A 25,733-nucleotide genomic window follows, 5' to 3' on the forward strand; every position below is an offset into this window, starting at 1 on the left:
AGGGAAAGCAGAAAATAGCTGCTTAGCTACTAAATGTGTGATAGTGAAGTAAAAAAGGTTTAGTCATTCCTTTTTGCTAAAAGGGTGATGGAAGACAGTTATATTGTATTATAGGTCTTTAAGTGTGATAAATATATGCAGGGAATTAACAATAATTACATATAAATACAGGTGATAATGTCTGAAAAGCAACAGTATTATGAGCTGTTGCTAATGTGTTGTTATGCTTGTTCAATATTTGATCATTTTAACAATGGTCACACCAACCTGTTGGCCGAGAGGAGGGGAATGCAAAGGTGCCTGAAGCCCCATTTGGTGTGAGATGATTGGCTGTGACTGCATGCGGATTGGTTGGTTGAGCAGGGAGCTCTGGTGCAGGGACAGCTGGGCGTGGGGGTGCAGAGGTGGGCTGATCTGGAAGGGAGCTGGAGGAGAGGCACTCATGCTGGGTGGCAACATCTGGGACTGGCTGAGGTTTGGGGCCAGGGTGTGACGAGGTGGTCCAGCGTAGCTCTGGAGGTCCGACAAGGGGAAGGAGCCTGGTGGGCCCAGGTAGGGTGAAGAAGGCTGGGGGGGCACGCTGTATAGGGGCTGCTTCGGGGGCAGTAGGTGGGAGGGCTGGCTGGTCTGCTGGGCACTTTTTGGTTCGGGATCATTGTATGTCTGTGGATGAAAAATACATCATTTTAATAAGACAATAAGCTCTCCATTAAAAAACATGTCACCTGGAACTGGAAACCCTCAAAACACCACAGTAACTCATTTATCATCATTCATCAAGTTCCGATCACAACACACCTCCTCTCTCATTTTAACGGCAACATCCATTACACTTAAAACACACCTTCAGCTCTTCGGCCTGTAACTTAAAGATAAAATCTTTTTGTTAAACTCAAACAAGAATTTAAAAAATACGTTTGGGAAAATTAACTATTTTGCAGGCAAACTATAAAACATTTCCACTCAGCTGGTTCATTCTTATCTTAAGCTGCTTCCCTGCAGAGCTGCGTGTTTGTACGGTTTTAACAGGACAATTGCCTCTCAAAGCTCCCATCAGTTAATTTTTATTTAGTTCATTGATGTTTAATGTGTAATGGGACTGTATATATATTTAATTTTGCAGCTTATGCTAGGCCTGACAGCTTTCACTGCTCATTTTGTACCACTTCACAGACACGTGTGGACAGCCTGACAGAGAGGAAACAGTCGAGGCTATAAGAGCTGAAGTGCTTCAGAGGAAAACACCAAAATCTCCCAAACTTGACCTTTCTCATTCTGGACAGTATCACTCTGAGCAGGTGCAGCAACCATAAAACACCCTTACTCGACCCTGCCCCACCCACTCCAGGCTTCTATGATGAGCTGTCAGATTGCTCATCTCCAGCCATCAGTGTTGATTAGAAGGTAATGGAGCCCATTTGTATGAATAGAGCTAGGGCCGAGGTAATGATCAATAGACACCTTGACAGATAGATGGGAAAAGGAGAGGGACGCACACACTCACACACACACACACACACACACACACACACACACACACACACACACACACACACACACACACACACACACACGTATATATAAATATATATATATGCAGGACCTCAGGCAGAGAAATGAGGCTGTTTGCCTGCAGAACAAATGGAATGACAAAAGGAATCTTCCCCACACTATGTTGGTTGTTGTTAATACAAGTCGGCACTAAACAATGCAATCCACAGCATTCCTCCCTGGCTTTCTTTATTCCATGTCCTACCATGCTGGTGTATACAAGACGCCATCATTCAGTGGGACAAAATGATGTCATTGATCTGAATTAGCAGGAAGGTGTCAGGAGTGGAAACAACAGCAAAGCCAATTATTGTTTGCATTGATTTGGATGTAAGTTGTAGATGACGAGATAAAGGAAACAGATGATCTAATCTATGCCACAAGTGTCTATACATTTTCTATTTGTTCTAATTTCCAAAGATATGTATGCATAAATAACAGAGACTTAAACCTGATATGCATGTATATCACATCAAAGAGCAATAGTCCTTCATACAGTAGATATTATGGTCATACACTTCTGTGCTCTGACTGGCTGACCCTTCCCCCAGCGTTATCCCCGCCTATCCCCAACCCCCAACATGTGTACTCTATGGAAATCAGGTATTGTTCCAAATATAGCCTGCTTTATACATCAGATGTCCAGATCCTCTCCACCACCTCCGCCACCAGCGTATCCCAAAGAGACCCCGCCCAAACCATTAGCAGGGATTTTCCAACCAATCCATCATCAGTCTTTGCCACGGCCTGTGTGTCATAAGTGTTACCTTGGAAACCAGACTAGCTCGGTACGCGGCCAAGGCTTTCAGGTAGTCCTTCTTAGCCGCCTCAGTTTTCCTCTTGTACCCCTGTGAAGAAAACAAAGCAAAACAAGAGGCCACTGGTGAGAGGAGAGGTTGACATGATCATAAATGTACAGACACACATCTTTCAAAATAAACACACTTTTCTAATCTCACTCAAACACTTTCTTACACATCTTCTGCACACATGCATGCGCACTCACACACATGTCCTTAATGCTCCGCTTTCCATCAGAGCCAATGGTACAGAACGCCTCTATTTCATCATCACAGCACTAATACTCCCTCATCTCAATGTGTCTCCCTCTATTATGGTAACACATCATTTCCATTCCAATCCACCTAAAGAAATGAACCGGAACCTCTGTCTCTCCTTCTCCCGTTCAGCTCCACAATAACACTCCTATAAGCAGAATGGTTGTCGTCATTTGGCACATTAGGATGCAATCCTATGTATGAGTTTTGTTTGAAACTATCTTCAAACTAAACGCAAACACATGTTGATTTTTACATTGATGCATGAACATATGTTCTCATATAACTAAAATAACTACAGCTGTTGAACTCAGAGGGTTTGCAAAAGGAATCAGTATTAATGAGAGCATGTGGATACATATGCATATCTGTGTTTCCACACGTCTGCAAAGCTCATACATACTGTTTGAGTGTGTCTGTATAGAAAGCAGCAGAGTGCTTGAAAATAGGGCTATTAGTGATGATTGCTATAGGTAAATCATGTCCATTATGCAAAACACAAAGGAGAGAGAGTCTTCATTATTAGGAAAACATATTTATGTATTGTTCCTTTTGGATACTACTGCCAAGTACTGGTACTGATATCAAATGGACACTTCCTCTGAGAAATGTTTATGTACTTCTTTATTAGTACAGAAAGCTGAATACAACTGTGTAATGTGTACTTGAACATCTTTTGCAAGTATCACTCATCTTTTTTGATTTAACTTCAAAAAGAAATATCTGTTCAGGTGCAACAAACCATCACCACCGTTTCAGTCGGTATGAAAAAAGTCTGTGGTTTGATACAGTCCCATCTTTGTGTGTTCGGTGTACTGTACAAAAACAAACAGTTCAAAAGACCATTGTTTTAGAGTTCTTTTACTCTAATAGTAATCTTATCCATGCCAACAGGACTCTTAATCGCAAAGATGCTATTTTCCTTTGGTGGTGAATACCCATAAGGCAAAACAAATGACCTCCCATAACTTTTGACATCATTAGCCATTCCTACCTATTATCGCTGACGTTAAATAGCAACAAAAAACAACGGGCTGCTCTTCCTGGATAGTCTAGATGCCCTCCAGCCAAATCCAAGGACAAGGCGATAGTGAAGGGGGGGGTTGGGGGGGGGAATCACTAATTCTGTATTCTAGGCAGGATCAAAATAGCAAGCGAGAGATATAAATAAAGAGAGTGGAAATAAGAACTTCACACATCTCTGCTTGTCAGGAGGCCAATGAAGATACATGGCGTGCAGGCATCATCTATGGAGGCTGGAGGGACACGGGAGGTGTGGACCGTACCTGGGCCCGCAGCTTTGTGGGAGTTTTGTTTTGGCAGAGAAGAAGAGTTTCACTTCATCATTAGTTCTGATGGACACTGCTCCTTATGAAAGATGATGAAGATGCCTTTGCACTGTGATACATTAGTAGAAAGTAAAGCAAAAGTAAGGCTTTGTGTAGCTGCATGTGTATTCGTTTGGGAATTTTCTTCTATATTGACCATTTCTGTCTGTAAAATGTCCGACGTTTGCCTCAGACTGTTTTACGGCATCTGCACAGAAAACATCCCCGCCCTTTCCCTCCTTCCTTTTGCTAGAATTAAATTTAGAAAGAAAATCATTTTAATGAGAGTCAGGGGAGTGGGGATAACCGGATGGATTATCTTTAGAACTAGCTCATTAAGGTGAGCTGTATCTCACAGCAATGTTCTGGTAATTACACAGCACATTATGCCAGGGAAAGGCTGCTCGCCTGCTGCAGCACACATGCCATCTACTGGTGGGACCAAAATGTGACAGTACTGCATGTTAGTGGTAATGTAGTATTTGTGTACATGCGGTTATTCTTTTTGTTTGGTTAACACAGCCCAAATAGCACTGAAAATATAGATAACGTTTACACACAGTACTACTTTATTTGTGCACATGTGAAGGTGATAGTGGTTCCTTTCACTTAAACCTTCCTCAGTGGTGAGTGAGTAGCATGTACTTTGTGTTCCTGTTTTCTGTTTGTTTCCACGTCTACTTTGTTTTGTCCAATCCTGCATATTTCGTACCTGTTTCTGTTCCTCTCCTAGGCTATCCCACATGGACGCCACTATCTTGGAGACGTCCCCAAAGGTGGCATTGGGGTTCTGGCCCTTGATCGCTGCCTGGGTGTCTCTGAAGAAGAGTGCATAGGCCGACACAGGTTTCTGTGGCTCGTTGGGGTCCTTCTTCTTCTTCTTCTTTTGAGGTTTGGGTTTGGGCTTCATCATTTCTGCTGCGGCGCGCTTCTCGCTGTTTATCTGGAGGCACATAGAGGGATAGGGAACATGCAAGAGGGGAAACAAAGACAAAAACAATGTTGGTCATTAACCTGTTGATGAAAACAACTCCCTCACTTCAGTATGCAGTTTGTTTATGGGCACGATGCATTGGCTTGATAAGATACTTGAGGTTTTAGCAAGGCTAATTTCATTTTTTAAAAAACCCCAGCGCTAACCACTGTACAAGCGATGCTCACGAACAACAAATGCAACATTCGAAGAACGCTTCAGAGAGGGTGAAAACAGTGGCGTTCTGCGAAAAGCAGCTGCAGCTCGCTCTGAGAAGAGAAAGCACATCAATTTATGGACATGGCTGAATGAAGACTAACAGGACGTCAGTCAGACAGGTTAGCCTCTAGGGAATTGAACGGTAGTAGAGAGGTGTGGTTCAGAAGGAGAAACTGGGATACAGTACAAACATAGGATAGGGGAAGAGAGTCCTGGGCTAATTAAAATCTAACTGGTAGCAGACTTGGTTTTGCACCGGTTAAATCACTGTATTCACTGATTTAATCTTTATGTTGCTTCCTTCATGTAGCTCACAAAGAAATAAATTCCATTTGAAAAGATATTTCTAAAAGAAAAAAAAACCCAAACATTAAATCTACATTTTCCACAGGATGTACCCAGTTGGTTTGTCAACACACTGCAGTCTCACTACGTTTTCAGGAGGCAAAAACGGCTCACATCTGTGTGATGTACTCGATCCAATACACATGAATACATTTTCATTTTCCATGCAGTGCTTTGACGGGGAGTCAAATCCAGGTCACCTGATCCTGGTTGTGATTCTATATGGAAATTGCCTTCTTTGCTGAGGACATCAAGCACAAGAGAAAGAAGGAGAGGAAGGGAGTGGAGACTGAGAGAGAGAGAGAGAGGGAGAGAGAGATAAGCAGGAAGAGAAAGAAGAGGTGCAGCTGAGGAAGGATGGCTATAAAGGCAGGGAAAACAATCCAATTTCCACCCATACAATAAAAGATATAATGACATACTAAACATATAATGATATACATTGGTATTATGTGAAATGAAGGATATTTATGTGCACTATTTATGGCTGAGAGGTTATGGAGAGTTACTCAAACGTTGTTACAGGCTTTTAGTGAAGTGAGAGTGAACTGACTATCATTTTTTGGCAAAGAGAGCCCATCTTCAAGGCCAAGTCTCTATTTCATCAGGTTGCATTTTAGAAATTTTAAACAGCTTTGAATGTTCTCTTTCATAATCCACTGATCCTGGGTTTCAGTGTTAAAACTCAGCAGGGGCGGGAGAACAAACCGTGAAAAAGATTTGTCCCCGCGCGACTATCAAACAGCAACTTGAGAACATTTAAAGACGCGCACATCCATCTAATGCATACTTATCATGGGATTAAGCAACAGCCATGTTTTCCCCTTTAACTGTCAATTGGAAAACAGGAAACGACTGCCTTTGAAAATCGCATTGTTTCAGCAAAACATTTGCCAAACAACACGCTGTATTCCACACAGCATGAAATTAACTAATCAAAATTCAAGGTCCAGGAGCACATTTGGCAGCTAAAGAAAAACTTCAAAATGGCTTTTGTGGAGTGCGGAAATGAATGGATGTTCCCATTCAGAGTGATGTGAAAGCATTGCTTGTCTATTTCACAGCTTACAGGTAATATTCTTTTTTTTTTTTTTTCTTCTGCTGAGTACGCCTGGTTTCATTAAAAAATAATCATCCCTCACTTTTAGGCAATGAGGCAGAAGACATGCATTTGAAATGGCATCTGTTCCACCCAAGCCTTTTAAGTGAAAATAGAATAAACTGAAGGTAGAGCTAATGGAATGACAAAACAGAACAAAAGCAGGGTAAATAATCTCCAGGAAAATTCACATGTACTCATACGGAGGGATGAGTGATGACACATAACAGCTCGCAGCAACATGCAATCAACCAAGACAACAAGGGGCATATTTTTCATTTCTTTCTTTACTTTTTCCTCTTAATGTAAGAGATTCAAGTTTGTGAACTCATACAGTACAAGGCTGACACAGGAAGTGAAATGTCAATGAACTGAAAGACTGATGAGAATACAGATGAAAAATGGATGAATATGGATCAACCTACCTCCAAAAGGAGTACAATAAATCTGAATTCAGCTCACTCTACTATTGTAACTTTAATATTTGTCCTGATGCAGCAGCTGGAATCTGCTGTTGGATACTCTGTAAGACATATAATCGTTCTTGTCAACTTTGCTGGCACCTTTTGCTAGTTTGTAGCAGGTAGTTTGTCTTTTTTGGTTGATTGCATGCTTAGTGATCACATGACCAAAATAAGGTTTACATTAGATATTGGATATTATTTGTGTAAAATGACTCTAACACTGGAACCTGTGCCTATTTTTTTTTTCTTCTGCTTCCACCTTTAAACACAAACATATTCATCAGAGTGATTTTACTTGCTGGCTTCCTAAATTATTAATAATGCAGAAACTAATCCCCACCACATATACGCTAATATCAAGCTTTTTCATCCACAGAACTGTAGTGATTATGACAGCTGTTGTTTATATTGTTGACATAGAGAAAGAGTCACATCTCTTATTCTGAATGCAACATCTTGCGGCTGCACTGCATTCTGCTCTATTTTCTGATACTGTCAGTGGAGAGATTGGTATCTGGTCCTCTACTGCGATTGCTTTCCCCAGTGTAACTGTTGATGCAAAATGGCGAGTCTATAACGTAGCTCTTTGATTATGATGTGTAACACAGGATGCTCAGGTTTAAAGCATGACTTTGCATTCCCTGCCCTGCACCACCCTCACCACTTGTGTAAGCTACATATTCACACCCAAACATTTATCTGTAAATGTGCTGTTAGTTTCAAGTCACTGAGGAACAGGAACAGGGCTGTTACCCAACTAATCATCACTGTTACAATTAGAAAACTGAGTATCATACAATGACGCAACATCAGGGGGATACTGTGTGGCCACAACATTAACTGCAGTAGTGCAGTGGTCTGCTTTGGGTCATTATGTCCTTTAACTGCAGCCTACAAGGCTAAATCATGTCATCAAACATGCTTTAGTTAAAAGTGGAAATGAATAAACATGATCGCATCTAAATTAAGCAGGGTAATCAACAACTTAACAGGCTGATCCTAATATGTGTTCATAGTCCTGAACTACGGTACCAGTTCACAGCTATCTGGTGGCCTGTCCAGGAAAGATGCTGCCTCTCACCCAATTGCAGCTACGATTCACTCCAGCACCCATGAAAAGTGGTTAGGATAATGGATGAACCTGAACTATGTTGTTAGATACTAATACCACAGAGATTTTCAGACGCTTAGAGGCTTGGATTTTTAATATTAGTGCTGCTAGAAAATTGCTAATATATTTTTCATTTAACAAAAATATTCTCACGTTCAGTCACTCACCCAAATTATTCCTAGCTGCAACCAGCTCTTGCTATTTGTCTGACTTTGCCACACGCCAAGTTTGGTTTTGGTTTAAGTTTTGCATTTTGGTTTGTTCTTGTTTTAGTTTCTAGCCTGTGAACAAAGTCCCCTACTGCCAAGGTGCATTGATGGCAGAAAACAAACTGAAATGATCAGTATCATATATATACATATATCAACATCAATGATGTTGATGAGAGAAGGTGGAAGGAGTGGTGGGTGAAAGGAGATATGGAGTAGGGGGTAGCTGTAATTCTGAATAAACAACACTGCACTGGCAAGAGAAGATTAGAATTGACAGCCCGATAACTGCGTCACTTCAAAACAGCAGCGAGTGAGAGAAACAGAGAGAAGGAGGGAGAATGAGGAAGTGAGCGAAGAATGGAAAGAAATGAGATCCAAAAGAAAAGAGAGAGATGATGTAAAGAGAATAGAGAGAGGAGAGGGCGAGACGAAGAGGTGCAGAGAGGGGAGGGCTTTTAACAAAAAGAAGCACAGGTGCAGACACAGAGACTGACAGAGTATAAGAGACATGAAAATTAGACAATAAAATCAGGTAATAGTGTGGCAGAGCATAAAAGAGTTTGACCAATCACAGCCTACAGAACATATGCATCATCATCATCATATACAGTGGGCAGTGAAGTGGAGACTGCAGCATGGTGTATCGATTTTAAAAGGCCATAAAAACAAACTCGGAGGTGATGCACAGATACACTTTCTCTTTAAAGTGATGGTCATTACACCAAATCATGATGCAAATACTGAGCACAACACTAAATCAAAACAGAATGCCATCCAAAGTCTATACACATTTTCCATGAATTTCAAGCCTAACAGCTGTAAAATGGGAAAATACACAGATAGCTCTGGCTTCCAGTGTGTTACAGAGTTAGTGTGCAAGCATCAACAGAGAAAACATGATAAACCCATTTTTACATGCTATTTTTGCAGGGAATATTGTCTGAATGTGCACTGGCCTGAAGAATGAGATAAAGCCCAAGCACTACTGAGCAGCGGACTGTGATACAGTAGAGGCTCTTAAAAACAGCAGTTTAAGAACATCAATCAAAGATTGGTGTTGAAATAACTGTTGTCTAAGGATGAGCTGTGAAAAAAAAAGAGATTTACACACGTCAGTGAGATTTTAGCAATATTTTTCTCTATATTGCTGCCGAAACATAGTCTAAAGACCAAACATTTTAAAATGCTACTTCGGAAAAGTGAAAGGTGCTTATGATGTGTGCAGTAAAAGTTTTTATACCGCTTTGGTTAGTGCAACACTATACATGAGTCTGAATTCTGAGAGTGAAATTTATGTATATTTCAAAAATTTCATGCTGAAATGTGCCTTTAGTATGTAGGCTTCTTTCGGCTTTCAGTCCCAGCATCCACTGCATGACATTTTACATCTGCAAAAAATACAGTCAACGGATATTACACCTGTCAGTGGTAACACAAAATGATGATCTCGGTTTACAGTTCACTATAGAATAAACAGCTGTGCGTCAACAACCCTCAGCAGTTTGCAAGGCACACTGTGTATGAAACTTTGCTGGACAGTGGCCACAGTGGACACAAGTCACAGACTCATTTCTTTTTTATTTGCTATGCAACGAATCACAATGGTTTATTTTGGATGCTCACTCCTTTAAAAAGCTGTTCTGGAGGCCGTTGAGAGGTCCCCACTTGCTTGTGCCCTGCGTCGCTCACATGCTCTGCTCCTGGCTAAAGTACAAACTCTACAGTGCTGGACTCTGTCTGGCCACCTCTATGAAAATGGCGTGGGTCACCACTGAGTGTGTTTCTCCTTATTTAACATTAGCAAATAAAACCATTTAAATGAAAATCTGTGCCACGCTACACACACACGAGGGAAAAGAGTTAAAAAGTCGGCAAACAAAGTTGCAGACTGGAAAAGCAATACAAAGACTGTGTAAAATGCAACCACACTGCTTATTTCTTTTATATTTTAAAAGTACTGATCAAAAAAATTCCATAGAAATGTCTGTAAGAAAATGTATACGTTGCACAGTGGAATTTTTAAGTGCAACAACAAGTGCAAGCACAACCCTCTTCACACCACCATAGTGGAGAGAAACACAGCTCACTGCAGCTGTTACAGACGGTAAGCCTTTGTGGATTTATAAATAGATAAATGGACCTGGTTAGAGCAGCAGCAGTGCGAATAATGTAATTTCAATATGGCTTAAAACTGCATATTGCTAAGAACTGTGTGTGAGACATTTCAGTTTCAACACAGTTGGAAAAAGTTTAACCAGACATCATCACGTGTTTGCAACATTTCTTGGCATTTTAGCTGTATGATCAGAATAATCTCGGAGCAGACGAGAATCAGGGAGTTTTGCCTAAAAGGAAGCATCTCTTTGTTAAGTTACTATAATTGGGGCTGGGGATCATGTGGGCTTGCATTTCGTTATTTATTACGTGTGTTTATTTAGTTATCCCTCTCAGCTTGCATTTCAAAGCCAACCTGTACTGTATGTTATGCTGTCTGTATTGTTGCTTTACAAAAATGTTGGCAGGCACGATGAAAATGTCAGCAAAGAATGATTTATTCTTTTAAACCTAGACTGAGCTGCTAAAAAATGTTTATTGAAATCAAATCTTTTATATGCAGATTTTGATCCACAATGTGTGAGAGTGAACTGTAACCGCATTAGTTGTATCTCACTACCTGTCAATTATTGTACAGTCACCCTTATGTTCATCTTATATGTTCCCCTCACTTATGTTGTTCACCATGAAAACTCAATGGGTTAAAATGTCTTAAAATATATACAGCGCCTTCCTCATCTGGAAGTTATTACAGCTCCATGTCAGACTGCCCATCTGTGAGCAATGAGCGAGACTACACGTCAAAGCTGCCGCACAGATCTCTGAGTAGAACCAGGCATTCATCCAGAGAGCAGCAGCCATCAAATAAAAATACGGCCCGGCCCAAACAATAATGAACCGGAAGTGCAGACTCATGGTCGTGATCTAAAAGACATGAAAGGACATCAGTGGGAGTCATATAGACCTTATCCATAAAGAGCCTGTTATGGAATTTGTATCAAGTCCTGGTACCATGCCATTACAAATATACAAGGTCCTTATGATGTGGAATATTTCGTTAAGGTTTTCAGACATACTACTACTACTACTGAGCTGGCAATGTGGATTTGATTTGAACCAGTATTCCCAGTGCACACACACTACACACACATTTTAATTCAAACTCAAGCTCGCAGCTGAAGTACGCTTCTTGATTTATGTGACTCTGCAAAATGACTGACAGCTCTGAGGTGCTCCTCCCTGCGAGCTTTACCTAACAGCACTGGACCTACTTAATCAGCCTAAATTGCAAAGTTGAGGTCCTAGTATTTGTTAATGTGGTGAAAACAGTGGCAAGTGAGAGCTAATTAGATTAACGGTAGTTTAACGAGCTGTTGGAGGGGCCCCCGCAGATTGGATTTTAATAAATAGTGGCAAAAGCATCTGCTATGCACTTCCTGGCTCTGCTGGTATTCTAATTGGCCCCAGTGGGTTGCTGTAGCTCAGCACTACACAGTGCAATTTAGAGGGAGAAAAATGCAAAATGCTTATCTTCAGTCCAGGTACGTGTGGAAAACGAAAGTCTTTATGATTGTGCAGATTTGCAGGTGAGGCTTTATCAATATTAATACAACATTAATACAATTTCTAAGACGTTTATCACTCCAGAACATCCACAGAATGTCCACAAGGCGGAAAGAGAGAGAATGTCTAAATGTCCAAATAAAACCGATTTGGACATATTTATCTTTTCCTATTCTTTGTTTTCTAGATGAAATGTTCCCATGATGAGGTCTTTGTAGAGGCAACAGCACAGAAAGGAAAAAACAATTAATCAAACATGAATGACCGACCATGGCAGGGTTATTTCCATAGCAACAGCCTGAGGGGACAACTTGAACCCTTTAATGTGAGCTGGTGATGTCTCTTTGTAAACATCTGCGCAGCAGGGGGAGAAAGCCAATGAGAGAGCCTGGCAACAGAGGCATCACAGGGCAGCAACCTCTTGGTATCAATCGAAGTTTCCATTATCTAGTGTTGAAAGGACCTAAAAGTGCTCTGAAATATTGTATTCAGGAGTTGATAAGCGTTTTTGTACCACTGCTATTAGTTGAAACATTGAGGTGATTTTCAATGAAGCTCACAACTGATAAAAATATCTGCATGCAAATGATCAGGCTCATGAGCAATGTTTCAACGAATAAGTTAATTTGTCTGGATTTACTTGATCTGTTTTCCTGCGTGAAGAATCACTCCAGAAATGATCTCAAAACCATTCATGCGAACATGAGTTCTTGAAGTTATTCCTCTTACATCAGGCAGGAAATGTGTCATAATCTCTCTCATACTCATGACTTATCCAACTTGCAACCAGTAGGCTCTTTCAACTTCCAGCTGTGACCAGCTGTGACCAGCTGTGTGAAGTACACAAACAGTACACAGAGCTGTTATTAAGGGTCACAGATAGGGGAAGGGGAAGGTTTTGTCATCCACTAATGTGAAGTAAGTAATCCTCCTCAAATTTATGACAAGGATTTTAGAGTTGCAAGGGCTGAAGAGAAAGACAGAGCTCCGTGCACAAAGTTCGCAGAGTAATATGGTTGCAGTCTAAAAAAGAGAGGAGCTGCATAAGTATACAGTAGCAGAATGGTAATTCAGGAAACCACAATGCTCTCAGCGTGTAGAAGGGGAAAAGAACAGTGTTTAGCTCTCAGTGGTCAACGCTCAAGTCAACAATCCCTTGTGCTAATCTTCAATCAGTTCTCCGTGAAAAAAATCCCAGTATTTCAGAGAAGACGTCTGTAACAGTCTTTGCTCTGGAAAAGACTTTTTCACTCTTCCCCGCTGCCGAAACAACTCATCAGTGACTGGGTTGAATGTGGAACCTGGCAGCAGCACCGCTGGCAGGAGCGGGTATCCGTAACCATCTTGCAAACATTCTCGTCCCAAACCCCAGTGGTTCCTTGGGCAAGAGTAATGGCTTCTTTGCGCTGGGCTGTGCAGTGCTATTGTAGAATCACAGAGCGGTTAATTGAAACAAATGGCTCTAATAATGGGACATTATCCCCACAGGCTGGCTTTGTGGTGGGCCTAATTAGCATCACGGCGGTGGCAAGGAGGACGAGTCGCCACGCTGATCCCTCAAAGGAGACAGCCAAGGTCTCCTTTTCAAGTGGGCAGTATGGGATTCTCCTGCTTGCACCATGGGAGAGTGCTGGGCTTTTATAAAACAGTGTTTAAATGTAAACATGTTTCGTTACCCCTTGGGTTCATCTGAGGGTGGATCCTGCTCTGTTAGGCACTATGCTGTGGGGGCTTTTGTTTTTCAGCACTTAGTGAATGAGCCAACTCAAAAGGTTTGAAGTCACAATAAGCAAATAGATCCGTCTTCTAATCGATTGTACCGTCCAACCAAGTGTTCAGGTTTATAAGATGTTTAATTAGTAGTTTTATAAATGAGACAACAGCAGCAAGTTCATGCATTTTTGTAATATATGTAGCAATTTTACATAATATATGTAAATATATGTAAAATTGACAATAATTGTGATTATTGCCAACTCTTCGTCTTCTTGAAATGTCCTTAACATGTCATCGTCTTCACCTCCTCTTTTGGAGCACCAGCGGTCTGTAACTAATCTGACAACATGAGATATTGTTTTCCAGATGTATTTTGATCACCACTGAAGTCTGTTTTTTGCCATTCCTAATTGTTTACCCTTGTACATGATGATCTCAGAAAGTGAGCTGTAATGCAGTGTTCAAATCTCTGTGACCAAGCTGTTTTAAATATTCATTAGTCGTAACAGTCGCCTAAGGTTATTTGAATTAGTTCCATGAATATTCATGGGCTGCAATGAATGCGCATTTGTTTTTAATGCTCAATCCGTTAATACTTCTCTTCATTACTTCACTCCGAACTCTGCATAATTAGATGCACAAAACAAAGCTTTATTTTTTTAAACCACAATTGGTAGACCTTTTTTTCTTTTCAGTTTAAACGAAACAGGAGTGCCCTACCAATTATCCCGCTGTCATTTCTCTTGACAGCTACAAGACACATTGTTCGCCCCTCTTGTGGAGTGAAGCACTGAAGGGCATCTATCTTTTTGTGAAATGAAAAGCCACAACAAAAAAACATTTCTACTATTACAAAAAAAGTTATTTATCTGGGAACGTCACCAAGTTGTCACATCTGTCCCACTGAGAGGCAGCAGGGAATGCAGGTCGTATGAGATATGTCTAAAAACACAAAGCACAGGTAATCTAGCTGTGCACGTGAAGTCAAATCAAAACACAATCTTCAGCAGCTTTCTTTTTCTTGGACAAAGTTTTTTTTTTAAGGCAGTTTTTCTCATTGGGTGATTAAAATGCACGATGTGCATGATTTGTAATGTGAACATAGAATTATATTGTGAACACCTTTGTGACAATAGATGCAAAATAAAGTATAAAATAAAACACAATAACCTTGTAGCAGTCAGTGTGACGAGCAATTATCCTGGAAATAACACATGCACAGTAAACACACTTATACTGTACCATAGTTAAGCATGTTAGACAGTACAGACAATCCACTCAGTTATCTGTTGCACTTATTCATATGTGGGTTTAGTTTTCCAGAAACAATCCTTCTCCATCATTATTTTCTATTAATATTGCTGTGTATAATGTGAAAGGGGCTGCTCCTACTGAATGTGAGATGTGCAACTTCTTAGGCCATTTTAGTTCATTGCTTTGGTTTAATGTCTTAATAAATATACTATTTAATACAGTTTTACTGTGCTGCAAACCCCAACAGCTGTGGTTTTCAACAGACAATCTGACTGAAAATCGAACAGCTAGCAGCTGAAGACCCGTTTACTCTTCTCAGGATATGGTTACCATAGGTTATTTTCATCAAATCTAATACATACATATGTGCATGTGTAGGTGAGCAACACATAAAGCAACACTGTAGAGTTCCTCTGACTGCAGGTGAGCAAACAACAGCAATCAAGTAATCATTAATGTTTTAAAACAACCACTCTCATAAAATTAATAATCTAGCACCATGTGTTCAACAAAACTGAACAAATGTCCTAAACAAGGATTATTTGGCTGAATGTGGGACACAAACATGTAAAACTGGCAACTCCTTTAAGGTGGCGGGGACTTTGCTCCTCCTTAACCAGCCTCATTACCTTAGTAATGAGACAGGGGCTGGTGCTCTGTTTCAATATTTAATCGAGCTGGTGCCCCTAAAGAATCCATGTTGGGGCCATGCTGCTAAATCCTCCACAACCCCTCATTAACATATGCTGGCGAGCTTCCCATCGCCATTATATTTTCAAAGAGATACAGTGCAAAGTGCTGGGATCTCTCCCTCTCCTGCTGTAGCCTCAGCCAGACCTGAACGATCAGGGGGCTTGTTCAACATGAGACCCCTGCATGCCAAGTCTACCCTGTGAGCCAGGGAGGCAAAACGCTGACAGTTATGGGTGAGACGGGGATTCTCCCTCAGCAGTGAACATTTGCTCGACAGCACGTTGCATTTTACAGAACCAAGTCATTCAAGGCTCGACTCTGTCTTCCTCAATTGAAAGAAGCTGAGAGACTAGGTCAGCATTGATGGGAGGAGTTAAAGGATCGCTCTGACTGACAGCTCTGTCTCTTATAACACTGATGTTGATTCTTCTGCTTGTTGAAGTCCCCGTAAATGCTGCAATTTCAAGGGAGAGAAATGATTCAAAGATGGCAGTTAAGACTATTATGAAGAATACACGACCACAGCAGAAAAGATCAACCCCTACACCTGAACTAAATGCTGAATTCGCCAATGGAAATAAAGCAAACCTCAACATATGCAACGCATGCCGGTGCCTAATATGCAATGCATGTATCTGACACCTGTTTTTCTGCTACACATCTTTTTGATTTAGCAGTTAATAATTTCTGCTGCCTGTGGAGTCATAATTGGATGGAAAAAGGGAGGCTGTCAGACAGAATACATTTAGCAGGAAAAAAACAAGGCTCTCAGTGAGACATGCAGAAATTAAGATTATTATATAGTCGCCCGTAAATGAACAGACTTCAAAGCCACCACGATCAACTCATGAAAATTGTGTGCCTATGCAACGTGATGATGGTCAATCCACTGCTCCCAGTCCTGTAATGATTTAACTGTGTTTGCTGTAGGATCGATGTGCGCTGAAAAAGAGAATCCCAAAGCAGGGAGAAGTTTACAGAGCTTTAGCCTTAGGCTAAATGTTGTACAAAAACCAGCAACAACATCCCTTGAGATGAAGCGTATCTGTTGCTCCAGCTGAGCTTGTACTTGTAGGAGGTTTGTATGTGCACTGAAGGATAGCTTTTATTGAAAAGAAGTGTATCCTTAAGGTAACGCTGTCGACTTTTTATTTGCTTCTTTAGCAGTAGTGAAAGGAGACTGTTGAACGATTAGCATTTTGGTTTTCCAGCCATCTCCTTCAATTTTGTAGGTTTAACGTAAGGCTTTTGTCAATACAATACAACAAAGGTAAAGGCTTGTCTCTTCATTTCCTCTCCTAGTTAGACTCAGCACCTATTTCCATCCAATCTTATTATTCTTTAAGCATTCAGCAGACATAAATTCAATATTCCTTATTATACCTTTATCAGTATGAAATTAAGGTTAATTGACTTTGTTGGGGAAACATCAAATGAAACATCCCTAATGGAACTAAAATGAAAATAACGTCATCTTCAATTGCTTTAAAATATTTCTCAATATACAGCCTACTCTTCTATTCCACAGCCTCAGAAATAAGCTCCTCTTGTCCCAGGAGATAATAAATGAATTGAATCCCCCACACCAACCCCACCAGTCCCCCCCCCCCATCTTCCTTATCGGTCATCTATTTTTCCAGAGTAAGCTATTACTTGCTAGGGTTGCTAGGCAACAAGAAATATTAATAGCGGCTATTATTAGCCAGGCTCTGCTAGAGTAGTACTAAAATGTGGAAGTGGGAAACATGAATGTGTTACATAAATCTCTGGACCTTTCACAGTGTGTGCAAGTCTCTGTTTGTGTGGTGATTTACTGCAATGACGGTTCATTTATGAGAAAAGGGGGTGTGAAATAAGAAAATGGAACATTACCCTGAAGGGCTATTTGAAAATAAATAATTGCAAAGGTGAAACAAAAGCTGTTTAAGAAGCAGGCACTCCCTCTCTGTTTCCTTCTATGTTACTTCCCCAAAACGAGCTGCTTCCATATGTTTGTAGGTTGCATATGCTTGGATATGATAGGATTGGATATTAATACTTTACTTATAAAGTATACTGCATACAGTTTTATATGTTTTACTGTAAAATCAACTCCAAATGATTATTTGCCAAACCTGACATCAACACTAAAAAGCAGATCGACTCTAAGTGTTATAGTCAACAGCATCTTTCTGCACCAAGCATATTCAGCACATTAACTGATGGATTGTGACCTAATCCTGAAGACTGGCTTTAATGGAGGCCTTAGCCACCACCCACAGAAAAAAAAAAAAAAAGGATCCTGCAACATATGCAGTTTGATTCTGAAAATCACATAAGACCTGATTAACGGAGGATAAATGCCACGGATACTCACATTAAAGCATAAATATTCATGATGGAGGGCAGAGAGAAAAAAAGTAATATTTATGTCAGATGAAAGTATATAACATTGAATAATTCACCACACAGGCCATCTATAATTCATCTGGTTCGATCTTATGATTAAAGCATTTGAATGTGTTTGCCAGGGGTGTTTACATGTTCAGTCAGAAGCATGTTTAACACAAGAAAAAGTCCCTTCACTGGAGGGGGGGTGGGGATCCTCAGAGCTCTTTTGAAAAGAAAAAGTAGCTGACAAGGGATGCCCCCCCCCCCCTCCCTATTCACCCCCCACCCCTCCAACAAACCCAGTCCCTCCTCCGTTTCTTTTTTGCTTTTGCCGATCATAACGAATGAAAATGTGCAGCTCCAAGTTTCTTGCTCCCTTTCTTGGCTCACTTTGAGGTAATGAAATCTTTGAGTTGTGCAGCTGAATAGAAATGAAAGGAGCTTTGCTGCAAAGGTCTGGGTGTTAAGGAGGCAGCAGCTCTCTGTATTTATAAATGTTGCATTATACACGCTGGCCTTGCTTAGACTTCACTGTCTCAGCTTTCTTGGCCTCTAACTGGGCTAATTATCGCTCTAACAGAATAACACTTTGCAATTATGAAAAATTATTAGAGAATATTGAGAGTGGCAAACAGAAGTATTAGTCATTTTGCTGTTTCATGGATGCTTCAATGAGATTTTATGCATAATAATAATTTTTTGGAAACAGTTTGAAACAAACTAAAACAAAACGTGAAGCCCTCAGGGAAAAGGATTTTTGTGCTGACTTGCTGGCTCACTTGCAGACCCGACCACTTGACTTACATGATCACGAAGGGCAATGGCTAAAAGGGGAAAAGCAAAAAAAAAAAAAAAAAAAAAGTGTTCTTACCGAGTGCATAGGTCCAGAGAGGAGGTGGGTGTCCTGACCTAACACGTTGGACATCATGAGGGCAGGCAGCTCAGGGTAGGAGTAGGTGTTGAGTAGGCCATTGTGAGGCAGGGAATGGAAAGGGTAACCTGACTCGTGCTCCATGAGGTGCAGCAGGGAGGGGTCAGCGTGATTTGGGGGTGTGATGGGGGGGATCTCGTAGTCTTCGTCTCCCGCTCCTCCACCACCGCTGTTGCCTCTTCCCTGACTAGAGTAGCTCTGAAAAGGCAGAAAAAAAAGAAAGGATCCCTTTTACCAGCAGCCTTTACACTTTTACTCAGTTTCGCTGTGTTTTCAGGTTTGCAAGAGGGTAATTTGTTCCCAATATAACACAAAGAAAACCGCAGGACAGGTCACAGACAGACAGCTGCATTTATATGTATGGGCAATTTAGAGTCTAACATGTTTGAGAGTCTATGGTAATTTGCATATATTTAGAACGTGGGAGGAAAACATGCAGGGAAACTCCACGGGAACAACAGGACAACATAAAAACTTAGCACCTACATCTTAAAATAGCGCCACATTTAGTTACAGCAGAAATAAATGCTTGTTTCAACAGTTGAGTCTCTAAGAAAAAAAAAACATTTTCATGGTAAACTGAACTTCAGTAACAATCTAGGAGAAAAAACAGCCAACAAAGGATGTTTCAGAGTAATTACGAAAGCTTCGTAATTGGCTTTTAAATGCACCTGTTGGTTTCTGTTGTGTTTGCAGCAGACGCTGAACTGCGGCAGTCAGTTCAGGCTGTTTTGTTGAAAATAAAATAATTAGAAATGCAAATCGTTGTGCTTACAAAAGTGTAAAGAATTTATTCAACACAAACGTACACAGCAAATTAATTAGAGTTAGACAACAACAGCTGCTGTACAGAATAAAGTGCTTCAGAAATCTTGACAGCTTTAAAGCAGCAAACTGTCAGCCTTTACGCCTATAAAATACAGTTAATCAAATTCATTACATGGAAAAACACCACTGACAGTCACTTAGTGGCTATTTTATAATCTCATTATTGTAATGCCAATCATGTTTTTAAAAAACAAACCTTACATTTTTCATGTAACCGGTGTGTCCAAATGACCTCCACCAGGTAAAACAGCTCAGATTTAATGGTACTAATGAGATGATACATGAGAAGAGCCTGTGGTTGTCTTTTCCTGGGCCTATCTTGACATAATATTGCGCTGAGAAATATGGTTTTGTGCTCTCAAAAAGCATACTGAGGGTATTCACCAGGGAATGAAAAGCAATTTTGTCAGAGGCAATCTGACGCCACCTCCCCTTTATAATGACTGAAGAAAATTAATCATCACAAATAATATTCCAGTGTCAGCCATTCAAGAGCTTTTTAATAGAATTTTTATTATTCATATCTCGTGGTACACATCAACTAGTCCGTTCTGCAACATTTCAGAAATCAATTCAATATCATCTTCGTGTAGGCTGTCATCTCGCCTGCCGGTGCAGCAATTCATCTTGCAAACAAATACTTTTAGCAAACAAATGGGAAGAAATGACGAGGAACAGCAACAATATCCCCACTAGCAGAACTGGTGCTTGAAGATAGGATAAAAGTCTCATAATGTGTACTATCATTAGGGAGAAAATAATAATAATAATAATAAAAGGGAGTATGTTTACTATCAGGGAGTGATGTGCTATTTTCTCTTCCTATAACACTCACTCTCCTTGCTTGGTGCTTGCTCAGAAATATTATCACTGACAATTCCTTTTCCCATGATAAAGGTTTTGCAAATGTCTGTTTCTTTGTTGTCTGGCACTTGTTATTGTTGTGATTTGTTATTATTGTTAACAAGAATACATGAATGCGTCTCACTGGCTCATGCATCTCGTCCCTGACTACATGAATGATAGCATCGTTCAGAGCCACTGAGAGGCTGGAGAGACCATCAGGTTACTGAAAAGTGACAGGTTTTGTCTATCGATCGAGCAACCTATGTGTTTTAGTGGTGTTTATTGAAAGACAAGAACAGTGGCTATAACAGTGCAAAGTACAGAGGAAATAAAAGAGAGTGAGAGGTTTGCTTGACAATACTGATAAATTAAACACACTGATAGAGGGATGAAAAAAGGGTTACGGGGCAGAGACACAGACGAAAGCGCCGATTATTTACTCATACGTGGTCAACATAGAAATGTTTTATTTTACTATTTTTATTTCTCATTTAACCTTGGAAAACATTTTAGAATAGCACTGTTCACATGTAGTACTCATAAAAGCGTTTATGTTTCTCCATCTCTGGTTCGGCAACGTGTCAGATGTCACGCCGATGCTGAATTTTAACAACACTGTTTATGTAGCTCTACAGCCTCAATGAAGATTTCTGTGGGATATAAACATTGCAGCATTGATCCAGTGATAAAGCAGAATACATCATGCATTTTGGACACCTCCTCTTCCTGAGATGAAACATAACTGTTGTCGTATGAGAGTATCAAACAGATTTAAATGCTGTCAGAGGCTATTTCATACTCATGCCTTCCATCGCTTTTGTGGATCTTGTCTTTTCTCTTTTTTTCCCCCTTTACAGCGTCTTATGATGCCCTCTGCGATAAGACACGAGACAAGGACATCACAAGTTTAATATTTTCAAACACAGATAAATAATTCATAAATATACCGTCTTTCAGGACAGAGAGGAGAGTGGATAAAAGAGAGTGGGGTCAGAAAGAAAAGCCAAATGTTGATTCAGCCTTCTTTTGCTGTGACCTTCACCTTCTTCCCGGAGGTGAAATTTAAGCAAATCTGTCATGTTCCTGGACAAGGGTGATACTCTGGACCTTCTAACTTCATATGAATTCTTTTCTTCATTTTCTTAACACCATTGCACCAAGTTTTCCTGTACATCAGTTGTGATTCAACATCAAAACACCATATTGCTTATAGCCTTTAACATAGTTTATAGATGTGAGATATTGCTGTGAGGCATATCGACTATCATCATACATAAAGCAGCCCGTGGTTCGTAGAAAAAAGGGAGATGTTTCATCCCCTGGGAAAAACAGTGGGTTTTTATTTATCTGCGGAAGATTCAGATTGACAAAACTATAACTTCTGATGTTTTGCGCAAACGTTCTTAAACACAAACACATATCAAACTAGTTTAGGAAGAATCTGAAGCATACTTCTAGAGCTACTTTATGCTCTATTTTTCTAATACTTTTAGAGGAAATTTGCACTGAAAGTAAAGAAAGTAACTAAAAGTGCATAAGCTGCCTGGCTTTTAGTGTATTATTGTATTAGTGCTGCAAACACAGTTAATGACAGTTGTACATGAGTTCAGTGTCTCAAAATATACATGCAATTCATATAGTTTCTAGGTTATTTATTTTTGGAAGTGGCTTTTGCTTTGCTCAATGGCAAAACATAAAGGTTTGATTGTGTCAGTAGAAAAATAAGCTAGGCAAAACAAACAAATGAGATTTCACCTTGACATGTAGGTTGAAGAACAGAAAAGTCTCTGCAACCAAACATAGCTCCACCTTGTCCAGTTATCTCGCGTAATTAAGTTATCTTAAGTGGAAACAAATGAATCACCTCAGCTAAAGATTTTCTTGACACAAATGGCTGGGAATATGAGATAAAGTCATTAGCTTGGTGATGGAGTCATTTGTGGCCTATGAGGTGTTTAGTGGAAGACAGCTCATCTGGGAACAATGATGTGTTTGTCAAAGGGAGGAGAATGAAAATGTTGCACAGTACACCAGAGAGCCTGTCATGGCTGATGGGGGGCAAATTGTCCAAAGATAAGAGCCATCTGTCTTTGATGAACTTTGTTATTACAACTTCAGAGACTGATATACTCAAATTGTTTCCTATTATATGAGACGCTGAAATGGTTTAAAAATAACTAATCAGAAAAAAAACAACAACATTTGTGTCATAAAACTGCATAACTTTGAATGAGTATACAGTGTCCTATGAAAAGTCATTCAGCCATATGTTATTCTGTGAAAAAATGACAGAGCAGAGCGGTTTTGGCGACAAACAACAGCTGGCCATGCATATATAAAGGTCTCCACGTCCACTCTATGTATTCCAGATAGACGGGTGGCAACAGTAAATCTTTAAACATCTTATGGGGAATTTCAAAATTCACCTTCAAACATCAACCTTGCAGAGAAGGGAAAGGGCAGAAATCAAACTTATCATCGGCGCAGAACATCGCTGCACAAGTGACCATTACAGTGACAGTCTGTGGAGTCCACAAAGACTATTTGACCTGGCTTTGAAATGACAAGTAACTCCATTTAGGTGATGTATCAGGAGAAGTAGGCAGTGCAGTACAATAGAAGGAGAATGGAGGAGCAGACACACCAGGCTGACGGGCAGCAAGACAGAACTAGGATAAGTGAAGTGTGTATTGAGGGTGGGGGGAGTGCTTCATGTCTGATAGTAGCTCAGGGTCATAGGTAGTGTCCATCACTAAAGGACAGGTGGACTGTGGTGGGCTTCAACCAATAGCAAAGAGGTGAGCAAACCTCTTCCCTGCTCCCATATGGACTGGTAATTCTCTCAAATGTCACATCAAAATGGATCTCATTTAGGTGGGTAAAAAGAACCTGACTCTCCATTGCAGATGTGGGTGGACCTGTGCTGGATTGTACCTGAACTCAAAAAACACCGCCGCAAAGAAGCATTTTGAAAAGGTGGGAAAAGGGCCATGTGCCACACATTTATGTCAATTCAGTTTCTTTTTAAAAAGCCTCACAGTTACAGATCAAAGTGAAAGGGTGAAAAATATCTCTGAACCTTGTACCAAAACAGAGAGAAAAGAAAATTCTCTAATGTTTGGACCAAAGGCTGCTTTTTCTTTTTTTTTTTTTTTTTTGGAAAAGTGGGGCAGTACTGTGGTCTCAGTCACATTTCCTATTCTTATTCATTAGAGAGAATCATATAAATAAATAAAATATGTTGTCTTGTAGTCACTCATCCCCCTCAAGGGACCATGGAAGCCCCAGTAATCACATATGGCACAATAGCTCACCCATAATCCCCTTTATTTTTATTTTCATGATGTCACTCTCTTTAAGCCCCTTGCTTTATGAGTCGCAAAAGGAGTAGAGAGGAGAGGAGAGGAGAGGAGGAGCAGAGAGGAGAGGAGAGGAAAAAGCTAGGGAGGGGTGAAAACAAATGATGTGGATCCCTCATTGTTCTTTCTCTATGCCCTCATTCCAGTCAGGGTAATAAGAGAACATTGTGATTTACTGTCAGTGAAGCGCAAGAGTGCATCAGAGAGAATCCACTGCGGCAGGGGCCATTAAAATAGATTTAACTTCCCACAGTATTAGGCCAGATGTCTACACTTCTATTATATTTCAATCAGCCATGACCTTGGACTCCATATGATGAGAAAGATCACTATGAGAGAGGGAAAGAGGGAGTGAAAATACACACGGAAAACCAATAGAAATATCAAACTACTTAGTCCCACTAAATCCCTCTGCTCCATCGTGCAGCATATACAGAGAGAGGCTGGGACCGAAATAGAGCCAAGGATTCAAGTTCTCTTAAAAGAGTGTATGAATCATTGAGTGCACTCTCACTACAGATAAGTTGCTGTTTTTTGGGGGAGTGCTGCTTTTCTGTGGGGTATGGATTTGAGGAAGGACCAAGGGAGTATGTGGAAAAGAGGGGACAGTAGGTCGTTCTGATCTGGTCGTTCTTTAAAGCTTCAGATATCAACAGATATCATGAAAGAGAAACCGTTCCTGTTGTCCATCCAAGGCAGGAGTTGAATATTTTTTCTTGCTACTGTTCAGATTCACCATTTTTCTCTATTCTCAAGAAATGTTTTGTATAATTTAAAAAAAGAAAACATTAGTTTCTAGCAGAGTAAGGATTTCCATGGGTTTCAGCTCAATGAAATAAGAGCAGAGGTCAACGCTTGTTCTATTTCAGAGTCTGGTGGTAATTGGACTTATTGGCTGACATGAACTGACCTACATAAAGAACTACCCATCCCTGGCTGCAACTCTAACTTAGCATCCCTTGTAGCATGGGTGTGGATGTTGTGTGGATGTTCCTCTGATGTTCCTCCAGCACTGTTTTCAGATGTTGATGCCCCAGCGCTGGTTTAGAGCTGAAAAACTGCGTTCAGCATGAATTCATAATACTGAAATTGTACGCTCTCTTGAAATTTAAATACACGCTGTACAATATGTATCTCTACTTCATTCTTGCGACCTTGCCAGCGGCTCCATATGGCCTCAAAAAGGGAATGAGATGTGTGTTGGCGTTTTCAGACCCTCAATTTTAATTTCTCATCCTTTGTCTGAAATGTCCCCCTAACTTTTCTTGAAGGAAAAAGGATGCAAGGATAGAGAATAGAAAGAGAAACGCATTCAGTAAAATATAAGGGGATGGTGGGTGGGGAGGGCGAGTGAGGAGAGTGCTGCAGTCGTGGTAGAGGGGGTATAATGGTGCACTGTGAGTCACTATTAAGTAACGGTGCCTTTTCACATCAGCATCGCCCACATTGGGTGTGCGGTGCCAGGGTGTACTGAGGTGCCTCTGACTCAGAGAGAAAGAGAAAGAGCGAGAGACAGATTGGGAGGGGAGGAGAGGAGAGAGGGAGAGGCTGGTCATATGGTACAGGCCAAACAACATCTGGATTTCTATTAAAGGCTATTTGACACAACATCATGTGCACAGCCTGAAATGCTGGTGTGGCTTTTGAGTTTTTCTTGATTTACACACATCATTATTGTAGCCGGCCAACACGGTTAGTTTGGTTGGAAATAAATTGAGGTATGTGTTAATGTCATCACCCCTGATATTAAAGTGTACA

The 25,733-nt window shown here is 40.5% G+C and overlaps 1 protein-coding gene across 2 annotated transcripts in view; it reads right to left on the reverse strand.

The window, feature by feature from the left end:
* Positions 1–25,733, reverse strand: part of LOC113167893 (TOX high mobility group box family member 2-like) — a 70,353-nt gene that overhangs the window by 2,968 nt on the left and 41,652 nt on the right. For both annotated transcript variants that reach the window (XM_026368817.1, XM_026368818.1), the window contains exons 3-6: positions 18,883–19,140; positions 4,650–4,880; positions 2,319–2,399; positions 268–663 (exon numbers count right to left, since the gene is read on the reverse strand). In XM_026368817.1, coding sequence (XP_026224602.1) covers positions 268–663; positions 2,319–2,399; positions 4,650–4,880; positions 18,883–19,140 — 966 coding nt within the window. The remainder of the gene's footprint in view (positions 1–267; positions 664–2,318; positions 2,400–4,649; positions 4,881–18,882; positions 19,141–25,733) is intronic.

The sequence above is a fragment of the Anabas testudineus genome, chromosome 7, assembly GCF_900324465.2.
Source record: "Anabas testudineus chromosome 7, fAnaTes1.2, whole genome shotgun sequence".
NCBI lineage: Eukaryota > Metazoa > Chordata > Actinopteri > Anabantiformes > Anabantidae > Anabas > Anabas testudineus.